This window comes from Crinia signifera, chromosome 4 (genome assembly GCF_055691185.1).
Source record: "Crinia signifera chromosome 4, ASM5569118v1, whole genome shotgun sequence".
NCBI classification, from domain to species: Eukaryota; Metazoa; Chordata; class Amphibia; order Anura; family Myobatrachidae; genus Crinia; species Crinia signifera.
Genome location: NC_139220.1, coordinates 312408468 through 312429671, shown reverse-complemented (window position 1 = coordinate 312429671; position 21204 = coordinate 312408468). Strand labels below are relative to the sequence as shown.

Sequence of the window (21204 nt, the reverse complement as noted above, 5' to 3'; positions counted from 1 at the left end):
GTTGACAAAAGATATTGTCAACAAACAAACGATGAATGATGATGCGCATACCCGCCAGTTGTTCATCAAGATTGTTCGTCAACTGTGCATGCAGTTCAATTTGAATATCTATCAAAAAGAGCCTATAAACTGTAGCTAGATCTTTCTTCTTTCGTCTGTCGTCAATATTTTTTGTCAACATCTTTAGTCCAGGACACTGGGTTCAATGGAAATGTCTTTCAACCAAATTGGTCAAAAAAATTGTACAGTGTGTATGCACCCTAAGCCTTCATTTTGCTGGGCTTTTAACTAATATTAAATTAATAAAATTAATGGCAGATTTTATTTATGGGCTGCCGTAAAATCTGTCGCATCTGTTCCTGCAACAAAAATCTCTGTTCAAGGGGATCCCAAACGGATTCTGGCGGTGTTCACTCCTGGTAAAGTGCGTGGTACGTTCAAAAGTTCTCCTCCTGCCGGGGACATATGCTTAATGCATTTTGGAACTCCTGTTCCTTCCTCAGAAGCATGCATTGAACTTTTGAACGCACCACGCACTTTACCAGGAGTGAACACCGCCAGAATCCATTTGGGATCCCCTTGAACAGAGAGTCCGGAACCTTTGCCAGAGGAGGATTTCCGAAAGTCGGTTTGGTGAGACCTGGATAAGGCTGTGGACAACTTTTATCACGCAATAGTGATTACATGCTTGTTTTAATTCCCTTTTTGTGAGTGCAATGTATAAATAAACCTTTTTCCCATTTCCAAGAGGTCTTGCACTACTGGTGAATTTCTATTGCAGATTGTCCATGAGAATATGTGGTGAAATACGAATTTAAGGACTTAGAGAAGGACACTTGCACACAAAAATATAGTGTAAGTGTTTCCGGACTAAACCATAAGTATTCTGAGCGCCAGTGATACTTCACAACCATTTCTTGTTTGTGCTGTGATCAACATAACAAAACGCAGGGTGCAACACTTTGTTCTTCATTGTGGACATATATTAGACAGCATAAGGTCCACCTCATTCCTAATGACTGGGGGCCCTGGGTGGATGTTGTCACGGAGATAGTGGCAGGAGGTCATGTCCCAGGCATCCAGGATAGTGACAGCCATTCCCTTGAAGGTTGCCCTCATTAATGTGTCCAGCTGAAGAGCCAACCATTCACTGCTATAAAGTGACGTGTAACCCGTGTTGGCTGATTTTATTATCACAGTGGTCTGAGGGCTACGGAAAAGTAAAGAATCAATTGCCCGGCGGACCTTCTCCAATCTTTCTAAATAGACTCTCACAGGGAAGGAAGTGAAGTGGGCCCATAAGGTCATCACAATAATGGTTTGAGGTCCCCCACCTAGTCCAGCCAAGTGGGCTGCCTCATAGTGTAGCTCAGAAATCATAGTCTTGGAGGTCCTCAAGGGAATCCCATGTGCCCTCCATCTCATAGCCAGACTAGCATTGGCATCCACTGCAAGCAGAGGTCCTGACTTGTAATTAGAATGCAAGTCTATCCTATTGAGACCTAAAAAGAAAAAAGAAAATGTTTATTGTTAACCAAACATTATAGAGCTAGTCAATCAAATTGTAACTTCCTATAGTGGTGCTTTACAAACTCAGTATTGTAGGTAATTGAAGTGGACCTAAGAAATTGTGGTTGATGATTGCTGGTCCCTTACCCATGGAATGGCTGCTGTTGACTACAGATGACCATGCCTCTAGAGACTTGTAGGTTTCATCTCTGGGATCTGTAGCCGCTGAGTTTGTAGCCAAGATACTGATGGATTTTTTTAAGCTGTCATTGATCTCCACAGACTTTAATGTCTTAATTTAGACTCATTGGGAGAAATTTGGAGTTAGACCCCTTCATACAGTAGACCACAAAGTGGGGGCATTGGGATGAAACAGTTCCGCCACCAGTTATGGTAGGGGGAACTAGTTCCACCACAGCCAAGCACAGGGATTCCAACAGAAAAGACTGTCCCAGCGGCTTCCTTTTTTGGCATGGCGTATGTGATGTCAAAGCATCATGAGGTACTACTAATGTGGGCATTATGTGTACAGGGCACTACTTCTCTGAGCTTTGTTTATAAACAATATTACAGTGTGGCATACATGTATAAGGAGTACTGCTGTGTAGCATAACATGAATAAGGCGCACTACTGTGTGTCATAATGTGAATAGGGGCACAACTCTGTGGTGTAATATGAATCAGGGGCACTACATGTGGTGTAATGTGAAAATGAATGTGCTACTGTGTGGAGTAAATTAAATTAGGTGTACTATTGTACCATGCCCCATCCTTAAGACACCACTGTCCCTTTATAAAGTATGAGAGGTGGGTCAGAAACGTTCAGTTTGCGGAGTTCCAAAAACCACGGCGCTGGCTGGGGTTTGCCTAATGGGTGGGGGCTGTAGGTGGCAGGGAAAATGGTTACGTCACCTCTACAGGACTACTTTAAGCCCTGGTAATTGCTATGTCCTCTTGGAGTGGGGAGAAGTCTATGCAACAATTAGTGATTGTCTAACATGATGTGCCATTCTCCTGATTTGAATTGTTCTATGGGGAAAGGATATGAGGATACGAGGGTCTCTGAAATTAGTCACTTGCATCTGACTGACCGTTATCCTCTAGTTGGCAGCAGCAGACCATACAAAGCAATGTTCTCTGACTTAAAAGTGTATCTGGTTGATAGATCAGTAGATCGATAGCAAATGTTAGACGGATTCAAAAGGTCAACAGGGTCAAAATGTTGACATGATTTTTCCACAATTCTTCACATTTTTTGGACTTTTTTCATATTTCACCATCCATGCATAGAGGGAGAATACAATAGTGTATTAAGCATAGCGAGGCACTGTGTGAGGGTGTTACACTAATTGATGTTCCATGTCAACATCAACACCCAAAAATTTGAAAACTCATGTTGACATTTTAATTGTTGACCGTTTGACCATGTCGACCTTTTTACCCCATTAACCAATTAAATGTCGAACATTTGATTGTTGACATTTTGTGGAGGCCTCAACAACTTTGTTGCCCATGGGCCCTCACCTCCCTTGCTCTGGTGGTATCCCGATGGTACTGTAAGTCAACAATTTTTGTGAACAATTTTACTTGTGTGGGTCCCCACCACCCTTGTTCAAGTGAAATATGGATGGCAATGTTTAAGTTGACAGTTAATACGTCAACATGCATATAGTCATGATGCTTATGGTCAACATGGTCAAAAGGTTGACACACTGAAAAGGTCAACATGGCTGTGGACATGAGTTGTCATATTTTACCATCCATGTGGACTCCGATTGGGAACGGTGTGCCAAATGCAGCAGTAATGGAGCGATGCACATGGCCCATAACATGGCGATTGAAGCAAACCATGTGAGTCCACGCAGTTCACTAATTGGGGATTCACGGTATTGACAGTGGCACCAAAAAAATATGAAAAACTTATGTTGACATTTTCATGTGTCAACTGTTTCTGTGTTGAACTTTTTTCTTGTTGTGTTGAACTTTTGTCACTGTCGACATTGTGCATGTTGATTTTTTGGTGTTGATCTACCTCACCCAATCTGGCCCTGTCTATACATGGGGAATTATACAAAAAAAACTTACTGGGTATGAAGGCCTCTAAATACTCAAACCACTGGCGCAGAGTTGAGTCCCCAATCATGTGGATGTCCTTCCCTCTGAGACAGGCAAGAGCATCAGATGGGTGAGGAAACTGCCGCATCACACATGTAAGGGATCTCCACTTGTCTCCATAATAAAATCCAGAAGGCCGAGTAGGTTCCTTGCCCAGTCTGCAGGCCGAGAGATTGAAAGTGGGTCTTACATGGGAGTCTGAAAGAGAGACATTCATTAAGAGTTCAATGCCATTAAAAAGGATGAACTAAGAACTTCACCATTTGGGTTATAGAGTCTCACCTAAAAATCATTTGGTACTTGTTTCCTAGCACGGCCACAATCTTGGGCATCGTGTACCTTTAAGTTAAGGTACACAATGCCCGTGATGGACCCGATTTCCTTTGAAATCAGGTCCATTTTGCCGGCAAAGGAAAAATCGCGGGCATCGCGTCAGTCGGGACCATTAACATTGGCCCCGACGTGACCGACGAGATGCCCCCAATTTTGCCATAGGCTTCAATGTTAAAATAATTTTTAACATTGAAATCGGGAGCATCGCGTCGATCTTGTGCCATTATAATGGCACAAGATGAGATGGACTTGATTAAGTCCATCTCACATAGTAAAAAATGTGAAATGGGCCAATATGACCCATTTAACATTATATATGGCCCCGTCGTCACCCCACAATTGACGTGAACCCGAAGCGTGGCAAGCGCAGCGAGCCCGTGAGGGGCGGCGGTGCGCGTCCTCCGACCTTTTCATTCCCCTACTATCCACGTCGGCGTGGAGTTGAGAATATAAAGTGTGGTGAGCGCAGTGAGCCACCGAGCCCGAAGCTTGGCGAGCGCAGCGAGCCCCGCGAGGGCTCGCTGCGCTCACCACGCTTCGGGCTCGCCTCACTTTATATTCTCAACTCCACGCCGACGTGGAAAGTAGGGGAATGAAAAGGTCGGAGGACGCGCACCGCCGCCCCTCGTGGGCTCGCTGCGCTCGCCACGCTTCGGGTTGGCGTCAATCGTGGGGTGGGGTTTACGGTGTTAAATTTAGGGGTCTAGGGAATATTTTACATTGAATCCAATGTAAAATCGGGTCCCAGGGACCCTATTCACATTTGATTCAATTAAAAAATCGGATCGGTTGCCGAGATTTTTCCGACACGACCACCCCAATGGAAATCGGTGTGGCCGTGCTAGGAAACAAGTACCAATCATTTTATGCGGATCATGAAAGGAAAATCTGGACACTGCTATACTGGACTATATAAGTCTATTGTCCTGCAGGTAACTTACCCAATGAGTTTTTATTTGAGATAACTTTGATTGGAGAAACCTTGCCGCGGATAATCTTGTCAGTGACAGAACTGAGGGAGGACAGTCATTAATTAGATTGATTGAAACCATGTCAGCAGCATAATTAGACATAACCCGATTTTAACACCAACATTGATGCCCCAAGCCATTCTTTAATGTAGGTTAGTGAGAATTCTTTTTACACTTTTTTCTCAAATGTTTCATGATTGTGTTTTGTTAGCTGTGAGGATAAAGGATCAATTAGGTCTATTATTCTGTGTAAGAATTGTGTCTGTGAAGCTTTTTATAGCATTGCTCAGAGCGCAGGTAGAAATGGGTCCCATGTTATTTACTGGCAGCCGACTAAAACACACAATCAGAGATTTAAAAAAATCTATGGGACCGCCATGGGCACTATCTTTGCACCCTGCTTTGCAAATGGGAAGCTGGGAAAACAAATATGTGTATAGTGATAATTATTTAAAAAAAAAAAGTTATTATTTATCTACATTATAAAGATTCCGATGATTTGGAGTGGTACAGAGGGGCATTAATGGACCCACTGGGACGTGAAGTCCCTCTTCAGAACCAATACCCAAATAACATACACACACATAATAAAGTAAAACATTATTACACATCACATCCATACATACTCACCTATAGGTTCCCCATAGGTCTGTCCTTTTCTCTAGTAGATAATCCATAGGGAACCTGTGAAAAAAATTATACTCACCATCTTTCCAGTGTAGATCACATCCTCTTCAGTCCATGTAGCATCCAGAGCTGTAAAAAAAAAAAAAAAAAAAAATCCCATATCCAGTGGATTGAGGAGCTGCAAGTATGTTGACACTTGCTGCCCCTCCTCGAGAATGCGGGAAATCCCTCAGGCAATCAGGAGTGTGGCTCCATAGACACCCATGATATGAATGGTTCTACAAGTCGCAGCATGTGGGGGAGGCTATGTTGGGCCTTTTAGTTCTACTACAGAACTGAATATTTATTTTTTTACTATTTGTTTTCAATCATTTTACACCCTCAGCCTGGCATCCACCTCCCAGGGACAGCTCCGGGCTTCACCCTAGGTTGGGGTTCCCCTGGATCGGGGGGGACCCTTTTATTGGGGTGTGGGTAGCTGACAAGCTAAGGGGTTTTATTTTGGCTGGGGAACTAATATAGTTTCCGCCAAGTGTGACATGGCACCACTGGCTGTTGGAGCCCTGTGCTGGTTATAAAAATACTAGGTGATTCATTGCGCCCTACGGGCACTCTTCATACCGGCGTAAAGGGCTGCGCCCCCTTAATTTGTGAACTTTTGTATTGTGAGAAATATGGTTAGAATTGTATGAAAGATGGCCTGTATTGCAACTTGAGTTATAGGTGAAATGTGTTAAATAGAGAACATATGATGTGGAAGGGGGTGTGTATTGTTTTGTTTAATTAAACAGCGGTTACAGAGTAAGATGTACATTGATAGTGTGGAGGGTACAGTGACATTTGTGGGTGTGGGGGGTGTGCATGCGTGTTGTTTAGGTGTGTGTGTGCAATAGTATAGTAGGGTGTTTTTGAGTCAGCGGCTCCCCACTGGCGGAGGTCACAACACAGGAAAACAGGAGGCTGGGTAGTGATAGGGGTGTGTGGGCATAAGGGGGAATAAATAGAAGGGTGGGGGACACTGTGCAGCTTCTGCCAGTAGGTGAGGGTCCAGCATGGCAGTGAGTCAGTGTCTCCTCTTACTGGGTGGGAGTTAGGGTGCATGAGAGCAGGAGGCTGGGCAGTAAAGCATGATAGGGGAATGTGGGCAACACAGGGTGAGCGGGTCCCCACTGGCGGAAGATACAGGGCAGGAGAACAGGAGGCAGGGCAGTGATAGGGTTGTGTGGGCATGAGGGGTAGTAAAGGTTTTTGGCTGTTGCAGAGTAGGGATGGCTATTGGTGAAGACGCCATCGATGGTTGGCATTGATGGCGATTTTGCACCCTGCCATCGATAGTAGTAAAATATTACTTGGATAACCATCGATTGTTATAGCTATCGATGGTCATCCATTATATCTGACTGAATAGGCCGTGGGTCAATCAGAACTCGGTGGCGGAACTTCTGGGTGTGGGGGGGCGGAGCTATGCTCCGTGTCCCGGCACCTTAAAAATTTTTGAAACTTGGGCGGTTCTCCTTTGCCATCGATGTAGGGAAACCATCTGGTCCTCCCACATCGATGGCAAAAGTATTCAACATTGGCCATAAACCAACGATGATTTGAAATCATTGATGGTCGATGGGCATCCCTAGAACTGGAGGAGGGTGGGGGACAGTATACAGCTCCCGGCAGTGGGTGAGTGTCTCCTCCCACTGGGAGGGAGTGACGGTGCATGAGAGCAGGAGGCTGTATAATAGTGGTATGTGGGCAAGACATTGATAAAAGTCGTGGCGCTGGTGCAGAGGACCATGGGATACTTCTGGCTTCTGGCAGTGGGGGAACCTATAGGCAGTGAGTCAGTGTCTATATGCTAGGCTGTGAAGCCTTCTGGCTGTGTAGTCTTCTAGATGTGAAGTATTATAGTGTAAAGTATGCATACTATATTAATATAACATTGGAGATATACAGGAGATAAACAGGAGGGAAACAGGAGGACAAAGAACACTTCATCCTCCATCTGAAACCCCAGCAATCAACATACTACAACCTGGACACTGATCTCCATGCTGAACTACAGATGGGGCAGGTCCCATATTTGCAGGGGATGGTGATGGCGACGCCAGCCACCATCCCCCACCAGCACCATCCCTATAGCGAGAAGGGGGCGCGCGCGCGAGAGGCACGCGCGCTCCCTTCCGACGATGCTTCCAGCGCTTCCCCCGGGGCATCGCCGGCTTGTCGGCGGTCACCCGGGGTCCCCGCCGCCTGCCCGCACCCCCCCCCCCTAACCCTGTCCGTCTCCCTGAAGCGGAGACGGACAGGGTTCCCGTCGCCCCGCCGACGGAGATTGAGACGCGCGTCTCAGTCAGATGTTAGCGAGGCTGCTGGCGGTTTGCCAGCGCTGACGTTCTGGCGATTCGCCAGCAAAGAAGAAGCCTGCTCCATCTGTAAATGCTGTCACTCACTGCTTCTGTCTCACTTATACATTAACTATACTTCCTGTAGGCTCTCCATGCTTCCAGTACATCACCTTCTCACTGCTCATTCTAGGCCACTCCAACCTCATTCTATATCACTACTCTGAACAACTTTACACAGAAATATGGCTCCTCGATCCAGTCCCATACCTGTCCTCGCTGTCAGGTATCACCCCCTCTCAACTTCCACACCTCTCACACGCACCCACAACCCACACAACCTAATTACTATCTCACCTGTCCCCTGCCTTCCTTTCTCCTGTGCTCTCTGGAATGCTAGATCAGTCTGCAACAAGCTCCCAACTATCCACAACCTCTTTATCTCCCACTTTTTTAACCTTCTCGCCATCACTGAAACCTGGCTCTCTGCCTCTGACACTACCTCCCCTGCGGCCCTATCTTATGGAGGGCTCTCCTTCACACACTCGGTCAGACCTGATGGCCGCCAGGGTGGAGGAGTGGGCATCCTCCTCTCCAGCAATTGCACTTTCCGCGTCATTCCACCTGAGCACTCCCTCACATTCTCCACCTTTGAGGTACACACTATCCGCCTCTTCTACCCTATTCACCTCCTTGTGGTGAATCTACCGCCCCCTGGCCCCTGCTCCCCTTTCCTTGATAACTTTGCTGCGTGGCTTCCACACTTTCTTGCCTCTGACCTCCCCTCTATCATCCTCGGTGACTTTAACATTCCTATTGACATCAATAATTCTGCCTCCTCTAATCTGCTTGACCCCACCACCTCCTTTGGACTTTCTCAATGGACCTCCACCCCCACTCATAATCTTGGGCACTTCCTTGACCTAGTCTTCACCCACCATTGTAATCTCTCTGATTTCTCTAATTCTTCCTTCCCACAATCTGCTCTCTTTCACCCTCTCATCCTCCCCTCTCCCCTCATTGTCCAGACCCACAGTCACCAGACGTAACCTTGGGGGCCAAATGTAATAGGGTGAGAGTTTTAGAAAGTGAGAGATTTTTAGAGAGTTTTCCCATGTTTTTTAAAGCATCAATCAACTACATGGCAAAATCAACCTGATTTTGCAGTGTTATTGATTGCTGCTTTAAAAAAAAGGGGAAAACTCTCCCAAAATCTCTCACTTTCTGAAACTCTCACCCTATTACATTTGGCCCCGCGACTCTTGACCCTACTGTCTTGTCTTCCCTGGAGACTTTCCTCTCTCCTCTTTCAACCATGACTTGCCCCAACCAGGCTGCCTCTTTCTATTACTCTTCTCTCACCTCTGCTCTCGACTCTGTAGCCCCCCTCCACACTGTCCCCCTCCGACGCTCTAAACCCCAACCCTGACACAACAAAATAACACAAATCTTGCAAAAATGTGCACGCTCTGCTGAACGCCTCTGGAGGAAATCTCACTCTCTGGCAGACTTCCTCCATTTCAAGTTTATTCGCTCATCCTACAGCGCTGCTCTCTCCTCTGCCAAACAATCTTTTTTCAAATCTCTCATCTCTTCTCATTCCTCCAATCCCCGCCATCTCTTTGAAACTTTCAACACTCTACTTTGCCCTGCACCACCCCTCCTCCCTTCATCCCTCACTGCCACTGACTTTGCCTCCTTCTTCCTCTCTAAAATTTAGATAATCCGGCATGATATCTCCTCCCATATCCCCTCTGCTGCCCTCCCACCCCAATCATCCTCCCCTCCCAACTACCCCACATCCTTCTGCACTACTACAGCTGAGGAAGTCCGCTCCCTCATCTCATCCTCTCCCCCCTCTACCTGTCCCTTGGACCCTCTCCCCTCCCATCTCCTCAGTTCCCTCTCCCCCACTGGCTGCTCCCACCTTGCTCATCTCTTTAACCTATCTCTTTCTACTGGCATCTTTCCCTCACCCTTCAAACATGCTCTGGTCTCGCCTATTCTTAAAAAAACAAACCTGGACCCTTTATCTCCCACAAGCTACCGCCCTATCTCTCTTCTCCCATTTGCCTCTAAAGTACTAGAATGGCTGGTTTACAGGCATCTAACCAGCTACCTGTCTGACCACTCCATCCTTGATCCCCTTCAATCTGGCTTTCGCTCACTTCATTCCACTGAGACTGCCCTAGTGAAAGTCACCAATGACCTGCTGTCAGCCAAATCCAAGGGTCACTTCTCCCTGCTTATCCTTTTGGACCTATCTGCTGCCTTTGACACTGTGGATCACCCTCTCCTCCTCCACACACTCCAAAACATTGGCCTCTCTGGCACGGACTTCAACTGGTTTTCCTCTTACCTCTCCAACCGTTCCTTCTCAGTCTCTGGCTCCACCTCACCACCTTCCATCCTTCCTGTCGGGGTCCCTCAGGGTTCCGTCCTTGGCCCCCTTCTGTTCTCCCTGTACACCTCCTCTCTGGGTGCACTCATTAACTCGTTTGGCTTCCAATATCACCTCTATGCGGATGACACCCAAATCTACCTCTCCTCTCCTGATCTGTCCCCCACTGTTTTCTCTCAAGTTTCCAACTGCCTCTCTGCCATCTCCTCCTGGATGTCTGAGCGATTTCTGAAGCTGAATATGGACAAAACCAAACTTATTATCTTTCCCCCACCCAGAGCTATGCCCCCTACTAATATCTCTATCACTGTTAACAACACCATCATCTCCCCTGTTCCCCAACTCCGCTGCCTGGGTGTCACTCTTGACTCCTCCCTCTCCTTTGCACCTGGCCCATTCTTGCCGGTTCCAGTTACGCAACATTGCTCGCATCAGGCCCTTTCTCTCAATGAGTGCAACTAAGCTGATCATCCACTTATTGGTCATCTCACGGCTTGACTACTGCAATGTTCTCCTACCCGGCCTCACTCTATCCCAACTGGCTCCTCTCCAATCTGTCCTCAATGCTGCAGCCAAGCTTATCTTCCTCTCCCACTGCTCTCATTCTGCCACTCCCCTTCAACAAAATCTGCACTGGCTCCCATTCCCCTACAGAATCCTCTTCAAACACCTCACACTCACATACAGGGCCATCTCTAATTCCATTGCTCCATATATCTCTAACCTCATCTCCATTCATACACCCTCCCGCCCTCTACGGTCGGCTGACGACTGTCGTCTCTCCTCCACCCTGATCACTGCTTCCCATGCTAGAGTACAGGACTTTGCCCGTGCTGCACCCCTTCAGTGGAACGCACTCCCTCGCTCCATTAGACTCTCCCCGACCTTGCAAAGCTTCAAACGGGCACTGAAAACTCACCTATTCATCAAAGCATATCCTTCCACTGCATAAACTAGCTGGTTCTCCGACCCCTTGCCTGTTTATATCCTGCTATCTAGCCACCACCCACTCGCTTGCACATCTTGTAATCTGTCTGTCTCCCCTTCCTACTAGATTGTAAACTCCTCCGAGTAGGGCCCTCTTCCCTCCTGTTGTGAAAGCCCACTTCTCTTCATATTTCACTCACAGCTCTCCTATACTCAAACACTCAGTGACCATCTTCGTCTGCATACTCATCTCCATCATTGGCCTCAAGCCTCTAGTTGTATGTTGATTGAGTCCTCACTACTTATATTTAAGCTGTAATGTGTATTGATCTGTGGCGCTCTTTATTTGTACTCTATTTTTGTTATTTATTCAATGTTATGCCAAGTTTTGTCTCCCTGTATTGTTCCTTTGTACGGCGCTGCAAAACACTTGTGGCGCCTTATAAATAAAATTATTATAATAATAATAATAATAACCTGCAGCACGGCAGCCAGGGCCGGGGGTGCCGTGAATCGCGGGAGGGGGGGGGCACGGGGGGACTGCGAATCGTGGGGGGGGGGGTGTCACCTGGTGGCTGTAGAGTAATGGTGGATGGTGGGCATGTACTGTAGCCCTGGCTGGGCGGGGGAGGTGATGTCAAGGGGGTGGTGGTGTGTATCACACTGGTCTTTTCGCTAGGGGGGGTGGGTTTGTGTATCCCGCCGGGCGGGAACGTTATACACACAGGGGATGAGTGACAGATCTGGCTAAATATATAAGAGATGGGGGACCACTATTTTTTGGCCCCTGTATATTTGTAGAAGTGCCAGGTGCTGGTTTCAGAAATACAGGGGGACCCCAACATTCCCCCCCCCCTGTATTTCTGCAACCAGAATGGCTCAAATAGCCAATCAGCTCCTGTCATTTTTCAAAGCCAGCATGTAACTTGACAGTTAGGAGCTGATCGCCTTCTGCATTATCACTGGCCAATTTATCACTTCAGCAGATTTTGACTCCACTAGGAAGCCTGTTGCACACCTGCACACCAAGTAATTTTAATGTTTCAGAAAAAAAAAACAATTCTTTGGATAGGTAAGAGGGGGTGCTGTTCCCAGCAGTCAGGCATATAATGTTTGGTACAAAAGAGAAAAAAGGGACTGCTTTCTGGGGAGCGCACTGAAAAAATGGAATCATAAAATATAACCTTTATTATATTATCATTAATATTCCCAAATTTTCTCTGTGGGGAATGTAGTTACAGCGAAAAGTAGGGGTTAAAATTGTTTACATACACACATATACACACATAATGTGCTCAAAAAGAAAGGAATAAGGTGTTTTAAAATTACACTCGAATCCTGTTTGAAAAAATGTTTGTTTTATTTGCACCGGTGATGTTGTGTCACGTATAAAACAGATGTGACTCTGTGGTGTGGTTTCTGCTAGTATAGGATGTTTAGGGGCAGATTTATTAATCTCGGTGAAGTGATAAACTGTCTGGTTTTTATCACCGGCCAATCAGCTCCTACCTGTGAAGTTACAGGCTTGGTTTGAAAAAAGACAGGTAGGAGCTGATTGGCCAGTGATAAAAACCAGACACTTTATCACTTCACAGAGCTTAATAAATCTACCCCTTAGAGTTTTTATAGGGTATCTGATGTCCTAACAGTGTACCCAATCCTTTCAGTGCCACCTACTGGTGGTTGATAGTATTATATTGAGTGTATCACATAGAGATCCTCTTGTAAATATATTTTTATACTAGGTGATTCATCGCGCCCTACGGGCGCTCTTCACACCGTCGTAAGGGGCTGCGCCCCCTTAATTTGTGAACGTTTGTATATGAGAAATATGGTTAGAATTGTATGAAAGATGCCCTGTATTGCAACTTAGGTGTCCGCGAATCGCGGGAGGGGGGGTCGCGGAGGGTGCCGCGAATTGCAGGAGGGGGGGTTGTGGGGGGGTGGATGCTGCGAATCGCGGGAGGGGAGGGATTGCAGAGAATCGCGGGAGGGGGGTCGCGGGGTGGGTTGCCGCAAATCGCGGGAGGGGGTTACGGGGGCGGGGGTTGCGGCGAATCATGGTAGGGGGGGTGTGCCGTGAATCACGGGAGGGGGGGTCACGGGGTGGGGTGCCGAGAATCGCGGGGGGGAGTGTGTGTGCCGTGAATCGCGGGAGTGGGGGTTGCGGGGGGGGGGGGTGGGGGGGGTGTGACGCGAATCGCCACAAGAAAATATCAACACAGAAAGGTCAACACATGTAAATGTTGACATAAGTGTGGCACTTCATTGGTGTCCATGTCGACACATGAGAATGAATATGAAAACATTCAAAAAATGAAAAGAAAAACTTCAAAAACTCATGTCAACCTTTTTCATTGTCGACCATAGCCAAGTCAGTGTTTTCCATGTGCAATTTAATTCTGGAGCTGCCGCGAATCGCGGGGGGGTGCCGCGAATTGCGGGAGGGGGGGTCGCGGGGGTGGGTCCCGCGAATCGCGGGAGGGGTGGTTACGGGGCGGGGGTTGCGGCGTATCATGGGAGGGGGGGTCGCGGGGGTGTGCCGTGAATCACGGGAGGGGGGGTCACGGGGTGGGGTGCCGAGAATCGCGGGGGAGGTGTGTGTGTGTGTGCCGTGAATCGCAGGAGTGGGGGTTGTGGGGGGGTGGGGGGGTGGGGGGGGTGGGGGGGGTGTGATGCAAATCGCCACAAGAAAAGAATCAACACAGAAAGGTCAACACATGTAAATGTTGACATAAGTGTGGCACTTCATTGGTGTCCATGTCGACACATGAGAATGAATATGAAAATATTCAAAAAATGACAAAAAAACTTCAAAAACTCATGTCAACCTTTTTCATTGTCGACCATAGCCATGTCAGTGTTTTCCATGTGCAATTTAATTCTGGAGCTGCCGCGAATCACGGGGGGGTGCCGCGAATTGCGGGAGGGGGGGTCGCGGGGGTGGGTGCCGCGAATCGCGGGAGGGCGGGGTTCACAGGGGTTCCGGTGGGGGGTTGCCGCGAATTGCGGGAGGTGGGGGGTCACGGGGGGTGCCGCGAATCGCGGGAGGGGGGGTTGCGGGGGGGGGGTGTGACGCGAATCGCCACAAGAAAAAATCAACACAGAAAGGTCAACACATGTAAATGTTGACATAAGTGTGCCACTTGATTGGTGTCCATGTCGACACATGACAATGAATATGAAAACATTCAAAAAATGAAATAAATCTTCAAAAACTCATGTCAACCTTTTTCATTGTCGACCATAGCCATGTCAGTGTTTTGCATGTGCCATTTAATCCTGGGGCTGCTGCGAATCGCGGGAGGGGGGTCACAGGGGGGGTGCCGCCAATCGTGCAACGGGGGGTCGCGTCGGGGGGTTTTTTTGCCTCGAATCGCGGGAGGGAGGTCGCGGGGGGGTGTTTTTTCCGCGATTCGCGGGAGGGGGGGGTCGCGGGGTGGTGGTTATGCCGCGAATTGCGGGAGGGGTCGTGGGGGGGCTCTTTTTGCAGCGAATCGCGGGAGGGGGGGTCGCGGGGGTGTTTTTGCTGCGAATCGCGGTAGGGGGGGTCGCGGGGGAGCGGGTGTTTTTGCCGCGAATCGCGGGAGGGGGGGGGGGGCGCGGGGGGGAGGTTTTGCCGCAAATCGCGGGAGGGGGGCGCTCACCTGGTGGCTGTGGAGTAGCAGTGCTGGGCAACATGGGAAGGCCGTGGGTGTCTGGCACTGTCTGTGGGCTCACTGGGCTGGTTCTCTGTCACATACCTCCCAACATGACCCTCTCCAGGAGGGACACAATGCTCTGTTTCTAGACTTCCCCTTAATGTATGATTGCCATCACCTGTTTTAAACAGGTTAATTTCTCAGAAAGGTGTTCAGCACAGATGAAGGCAATCACACATTAAGAGGAAAGTCCAGGAACAGAGCGTTATAGACACAGACACCCACTTTGAGTGACAGATGTAGCCAAATATATAGGAGATATCCTTCACCTTTTATTATAAATAATCCTTTGGTGCCACCTACTGGCGGTTAATCATATTGTGCTGGATTTCAATGTGTTCACTCAGACAGGACTCATTTTAATGCTCCACTGATTTTATAAGGATCATAGGAGAGAAAGATAGATGCCTGTACTTAAGTATTTTTGGAAAGCAGAAAAAACATTTATACACAGAAATAAAGAGTATACGTGTTGATGTATTTGTACATTCAAATGAATATATCTCTTCAGTTGTACTTATGCGCTCAGGTAGGTGTATCCTGTGCTGTATAGCAGGGTTTAAATTATCCCTTGCTGCTTTCAGAATACTTTTACATCTGATCACTTAGCACCTATTGGGTAATTGCTACCTGCTTTGAAGCAATATGATTAACCGCCAGTAGGTGGCACCAAAGGATTATTTATAATAAAAGGTGAAGGATATATAAAAATATATTTCCAAGAGGATCTCTATGTGATACACTCAATATAATACTATCAACCACCAGTAGGTGGCACTGAAAGGATTGGGAACACTGATAGGACATCAGATACCTTATAAAAACTCTAAACATCCTATACTAGCAGAAACCACACCACAGAGTCACATCTGTTTTATACGTGACACAACATCACCGGCGCAAATAAAACAAACATTTTTTCAAACAGGTTTCAAGTGTAATTTAAAAACACCTTATTCCTTTCTTTTTGAGCACATTATGTGTGTATATGTGTGTACAGTATGTAAACAATTTTAACCCCTACTTTTCACTGTAACTACGTTCCCCACAGAGCAAATTTGGGAATATTAATGATAATATAATAAAGGTTATATTTTATGATTCCATTTTTTCAGTGCGCTCCCCAGAAAGCAGTCCTTTTTTTCTCTTTTGTACCAAACAATTTATCACTTCACCAGCATACCTCCCAATCTTGACATCGGACCTGCCGCGCCAAAGGCGTGTAATCGTAACAGTTGGGAGGCATTCGCCAGGTTTAAAAAAAAATCTGCCACTTATGGCCAGACGCATCAAGCTTAAAAAAGTGAAAAAGTGGACAGTGATAAACAACCAGCCAATCAGCTTTTACCTGCCATTTTTCAAACCCAGCCTGTAACATGACAGTTAGGAGCTGATTGGCTTGCTGTTTATCACTCTCCATTGTATCGCTCTTTGTGTTGCACATCAAATTAATTTGTTAAATAAAGCAATAAAAATTTACTCTGACAGAGATCCCACAGCACATGACATATTTGGGACAACCATATCAAGATAGTTCTGTCCCAATCATGAGACTGCCGACACGTAAATATTTATGCAAATCACAACTGAAATTAGATGACGGTTTAAGGATTTATTTTGTTTAAAAATGAATTGGCAATCAAATATGTTTTATCTGCAATCATGTTGTTCTGCATAAATGTATTTAAAGGGCCCTACACACTGATATGCTGATATTGGTGGCGGCGGGGACCTAAACACTTGTTGATGCTGGGGGGGGGGGAGTGACGGCCATGATGTAGCATGGCTGTCTTTAATGAGCACTCCCTTGTCTGAATGCGCAGGGCAAGGGAGGGGGGCGGTAACGATATTCAGTGCGCACACTAGGCGATACAGTGAAAGATATCGCTCAGAAGGGCCCTTCTGAGCGATATCTTTTACTATATCGCCTAGTGTGCATAAAGGTGTACACTTGTACTATACCCTGGATATAGGTTCCCATATTATCTTCAAGCAGGTTTGGAACAGAGCATACTTTTTGTCTGCATTTTTAAGAAAAACCTCATTCAATTACATTATTACTCCCTCCGATATATATGATCACTACTATCATACACATAAATAAATTCACTGCTTCCAGGATAATCACAGTCACATTTATACAGATGTTTCAAATATATCACACCCCTTTTTGGCATTGGGCCAAACCAGTGGCGGGGGGGGGGGGATGCATGCACCTCCCTTCAAATTTTAAATATGGGAGCCACACCCACTGCCAGTGAGTCAGTTTGCAATGGCAGTTGGTGTGTTTCCCTATTTTGAATCTTGAATTGTGCTGCAGCCCCATCTCAGGAGCCGCCACTGGGCCAAACCCTTTCCCAATGCCAGCTGCACTGCCTGCCCACTCACCCACTTAGGAGAGAGTTCTCAAATTTATTAGTCACTTTGTGCAATCCGCCCATGGAGTGGTAGACTCTGGAGTCACACGGCAGCTTCCGTGGTCGCACACACTGCCACGTGTCACCAGACACGGGGTCCCTGTATGAGCATACGTCTTTTCCTGGCAGTTCTAGGTTACACTCCATCACCTCACTGCTGCCATTAAATTGGAAATATCCATTGAAATAGATCTGAAAAGCAAAAGCATATATGTATTACTGGGGATGCCTGTGGTGGGAAGGGAATTGAGGGAATTCTTATCCGTTACACAAAATATTGGGTACTCTTTACCTAGATGGGCGCCCGTCGTGGTGATCGCGGGTACATTTATGTCTGGCCGCGACGCGACCGACGCCCGCGATTTCACATTGAAACCCATGTTAAACATGGAAATCGCGTCGGTCGCGTCGCGGCCGGCCATAAATGTACCCGCGATGCCCGCGACGCGATGCTCCCGATTTGCCATAGGAATCAATGTTAAAAGGCCCGATGGACACGATTTTACTGTTAAATGCCTCAATGGACCCGATTTGGCCATAGGAATCAATGTTAAATGGCCCACAGAGCCCAAATAAGCACAATTAACCCTTAAATGTCCCCCCAAATTTTTAACGCCACCCCACGATCCACGCCAACCCGAAGCGTGGCGAGCGCAACGAGCCCGCGAGGGGCGGCGGTACGCGCCCTCCGACCTTTTCATGCTCTACTATCCACTAGGGCGTGGAGTTGAGAATAGAATAGTGTGGGGAGCGCAGCGAGCCACCGAGCCCGAAGCGTGGCGAGGGGACGCGGATACCTTCACAGTTATACGCGTCCCCTCGCGTGCTTCACAGGTGTCCGTGGCGACGCGGACACCTGTGAAGCCCGCGAGGGGACGCGTCTACCTGTGAAGGTATCCGCGTCCCCTCGCGGGGCTCGCTGCGCTCGCCACACTATTCTATTCTCACTCCACGCCCTAGTGGATAGTAGGGCATGAAAAGGTCGGAGGACGCGTACCGCCGCCCCTCGCGGGCTCGCTGCGCTTGCCACGCTTCGGGTTGGCGTGGATCGTGGGGTGGCGTTAAAAATTTGGGGGGACATTTAAGGGTTAATTGTGCCTATTTGGGCTCTGTAGCCCATTTAACATTGATTCCTATGGCCAAATCGCGGGCATTGAGGCATTTTACATGAAAATCGCACTCAATCAGCCTTTTTAACATTGTTCCCTATGGGAAAATCGCGGTCATCGCGGGTAGCAGATTTTTATGTACCCGCGATGCCCGCGATGACCGCGATTTTTACCCCCGACGCCCGCGATTTCAATCGCTGGCGCCCATCTAGGTAAAGAGTACCAAATATTGTTATGCACAGGTGTAATGTACCCTATCAACACTTCCATGATTATTACATACTTTTTATACCTACAGATGCAGCCGTTCTCCTCCTTTCCGCCAGCGCACCAGATTTCAGTATCTGGTGACTGCTGGCAGAGAGCGGGTTGGCGGACGTGGCCCCCTTCCTTGTCACAGTGACATGTGTTATATACCTGGATGTAGCTACCAAAGGTATTATTATTATAATAAATGCACATGCTCTACATAGGAGTAGGGAAGCCAATCCCGTGGCATTTTTTCAATCCCAGGATTCGAGATTGAAAAATGCTCAATCCCGGGATTCCCGGGATCCCGGGATTGGCTTTCCTAATAAAAAGACACCCTAGCTGCCCCACATTTACCTTCATTTGAGGGTGCAGCAGGGTTGCCAGGAGCCCGGTTGCTGGGTGGGGGGGATGGGTTGTCCATGGTGTGGGCTGGCGTGCTGGCATGCTGGCTGGCTTCGCGCTGGCTGGGCGGGCGGGTAGGCTTGCTGGCTGGGCGGGCGAGTGGGCTTGCTGGGCGGGTTCATAGCTGACTGGGCGGGCGGGTGGGCTTGCTGGCTGGGCGGGCGGGTAGGCTTGCTGGCTGGGCGGGCGAGTGGGCTTGCTGGGCGGGTTCATAGCTGGCTGGGCGGGCGGGTGGGCTTGCTGGCTGGGCGGGCGGCGCGGCATCACATTGCCGGGCGTGACCTCTGCCTGCGCAGCATGACCTCTGATCTCGTCACGCTGCGCAGTGCTGCCGGGAGAAGTCGGGCAGCGTCTGAGCGATGCTCAGACGCTACCCGGTATTAGACTGCGCGCATGCGCAATCTAATCCCAAAATCCCGGGATTGGAAACTCCAATCCCAGGATTGAAATCCCGGCGTTTTGGGGGCCAAATCCCGGGATCCCGCCAATCCCGATCCCGGGATTGGCCACCCTACATAGGAGGGCCATGAGGAGCCAGCCAAAGAGGGGGATCAGGCTGAATAGGAGCTGGAAGAGGAGGCGACGGAGGATGAGCTGAATGATAATGAGGAAGAGCAGACTGAGGAGAAGCGAATGAGGAGGAGGAGAAGCTGGCTGAGGAGCAGCCATTTGGGGAGGAGCTATCTGAGGAGCAGGAAACATCTGAGGAGGAGCTGGCTGAGGAGCAGGAAATGAATGAGGATTAACTGGCTAAAGAGCAGGAACCAACTGAGGAGGAGCTGGCTTAGGAGTAGCAACTGACTGAGGAGGAACTGGCTGAGGAGTAGCAACTGACTGAGGTGGAGCTGGCTGAGGAGTTGGAGGAGACAGCTAAGATAGAAGAGGATGGACACATCACCTTTAAAGAATAGGCCTCAGCTTCTAGAAAGTTGTTTCAGGTCTCTTCCTCACACCCTTCCACATCTACCCCAGCCAGTGGCCCCTACATCCTATCTGAAAATCACATGCTAAGAAATATATTTCAGGTTTTCAGATTGAAAAAAATTGCAAGATTTTAGCTGTGTTTATCAATGTTCTGAAAAAATGCACAAAGCATAAATTCAATATAATTTGGTAAGCGAATATATGATTAATCAGGGCTACTTTGTATCTATACCTTCTCTGGATGGCTCTCTCTCTTCTTCTTCAAAACAGCCACGGCCTCACTGGAGTGAATGAGACGGACTTGTACATCCACTCTCCCCGTCCATGGGAGGAGGAACGTGGCCAGGTATCTGCCATTACCATAGTCCATTAGGTGTCCCGTCACACCAGCCTTCAGTGCCGGGGAGTGCAGCTTTGCCCGGAAGTAATCTCCACCATATCCCTTTGGCTGACCACGGTGGTCCCGAGCTGTGATGAGCACTTCCAGGTTCTCCCCAGTCCTGTACGTGTCCCGTGCATTCAGCAGATGGTAATCACAGTGTCTGGGGCTGGTAGATAGATTATACTGTGTCACAGGGGACGGTGGCTCAGGCCAGTCAATCAGTCTTAAGAGTTCTATGAATTTGGCATCACTAGTTTTAGGAGAGTCAAGTGTGGTGTTATGAGCCTTCATGGGATGTCTGTGCATCTTAGGGGAGGGGGGTCTGTACTTGTTCAAGGAATTCACTATTAGGAACCTGTAAAGTAACTAAAGATATCACACATTTCAAACCATTGTCAGAACAAAAACAATTGTTTTAAACCAAACTATGACACTAAGTGGAGCCCTGTGTTGGGCATCAATTTCAAAGCAGAATCTGGTTATCATTTTGAAATCACAGCATACTGCTAGAAATGTTAGCAAACTTCTAATTGGATGGCCAAGAGCTATTTAATGCTGGTCAAAAGACCGGCACCGGGATCCGGACAATGCTCAAAATGCCAATCCCAACTGCCGGCATCCCAAACGTAAGTATGCTTGGGAGGGTTAGGAATAGAGAAGGGGCGATGAAAGATTAGGGTTATGCTGTAGGGAGGTAGAAGGTTAGAGATAGGCTGTGGAGGGGGCGAGATAGGCACTAAGAGTATCCAGATGATAGGTTGAGTGTCTAGGTGGACCATCAATAGCTAGACCTCAAAA

At 48.0% G+C, this 21204-nt stretch overlaps 1 protein-coding gene across 1 annotated transcript; it reads right to left on the bottom strand.

Moving 5' to 3' along the window:
* Positions 1 to 900: 900 nt before the first annotated feature.
* On the bottom strand, positions 901 to 20712 carry LOC146073340 (NXPE family member 3-like). The gene is made up of 5 exons (XM_083180516.1): positions 20257 to 20712; positions 17309 to 17529; positions 4895 to 4969; positions 3595 to 3809; positions 901 to 1502 (listed from the first exon to the last, which is right to left on the bottom strand). The coding sequence occupies exons 1-5, from the start codon at positions 20710 to 20712 to the stop codon at positions 970 to 972; spliced, it is 1500 nt and encodes a 499-aa protein (XP_083036642.1). The 3' UTR covers positions 901 to 969.
* Between the last annotated feature and the right edge of the window lie 492 nt (positions 20713 to 21204).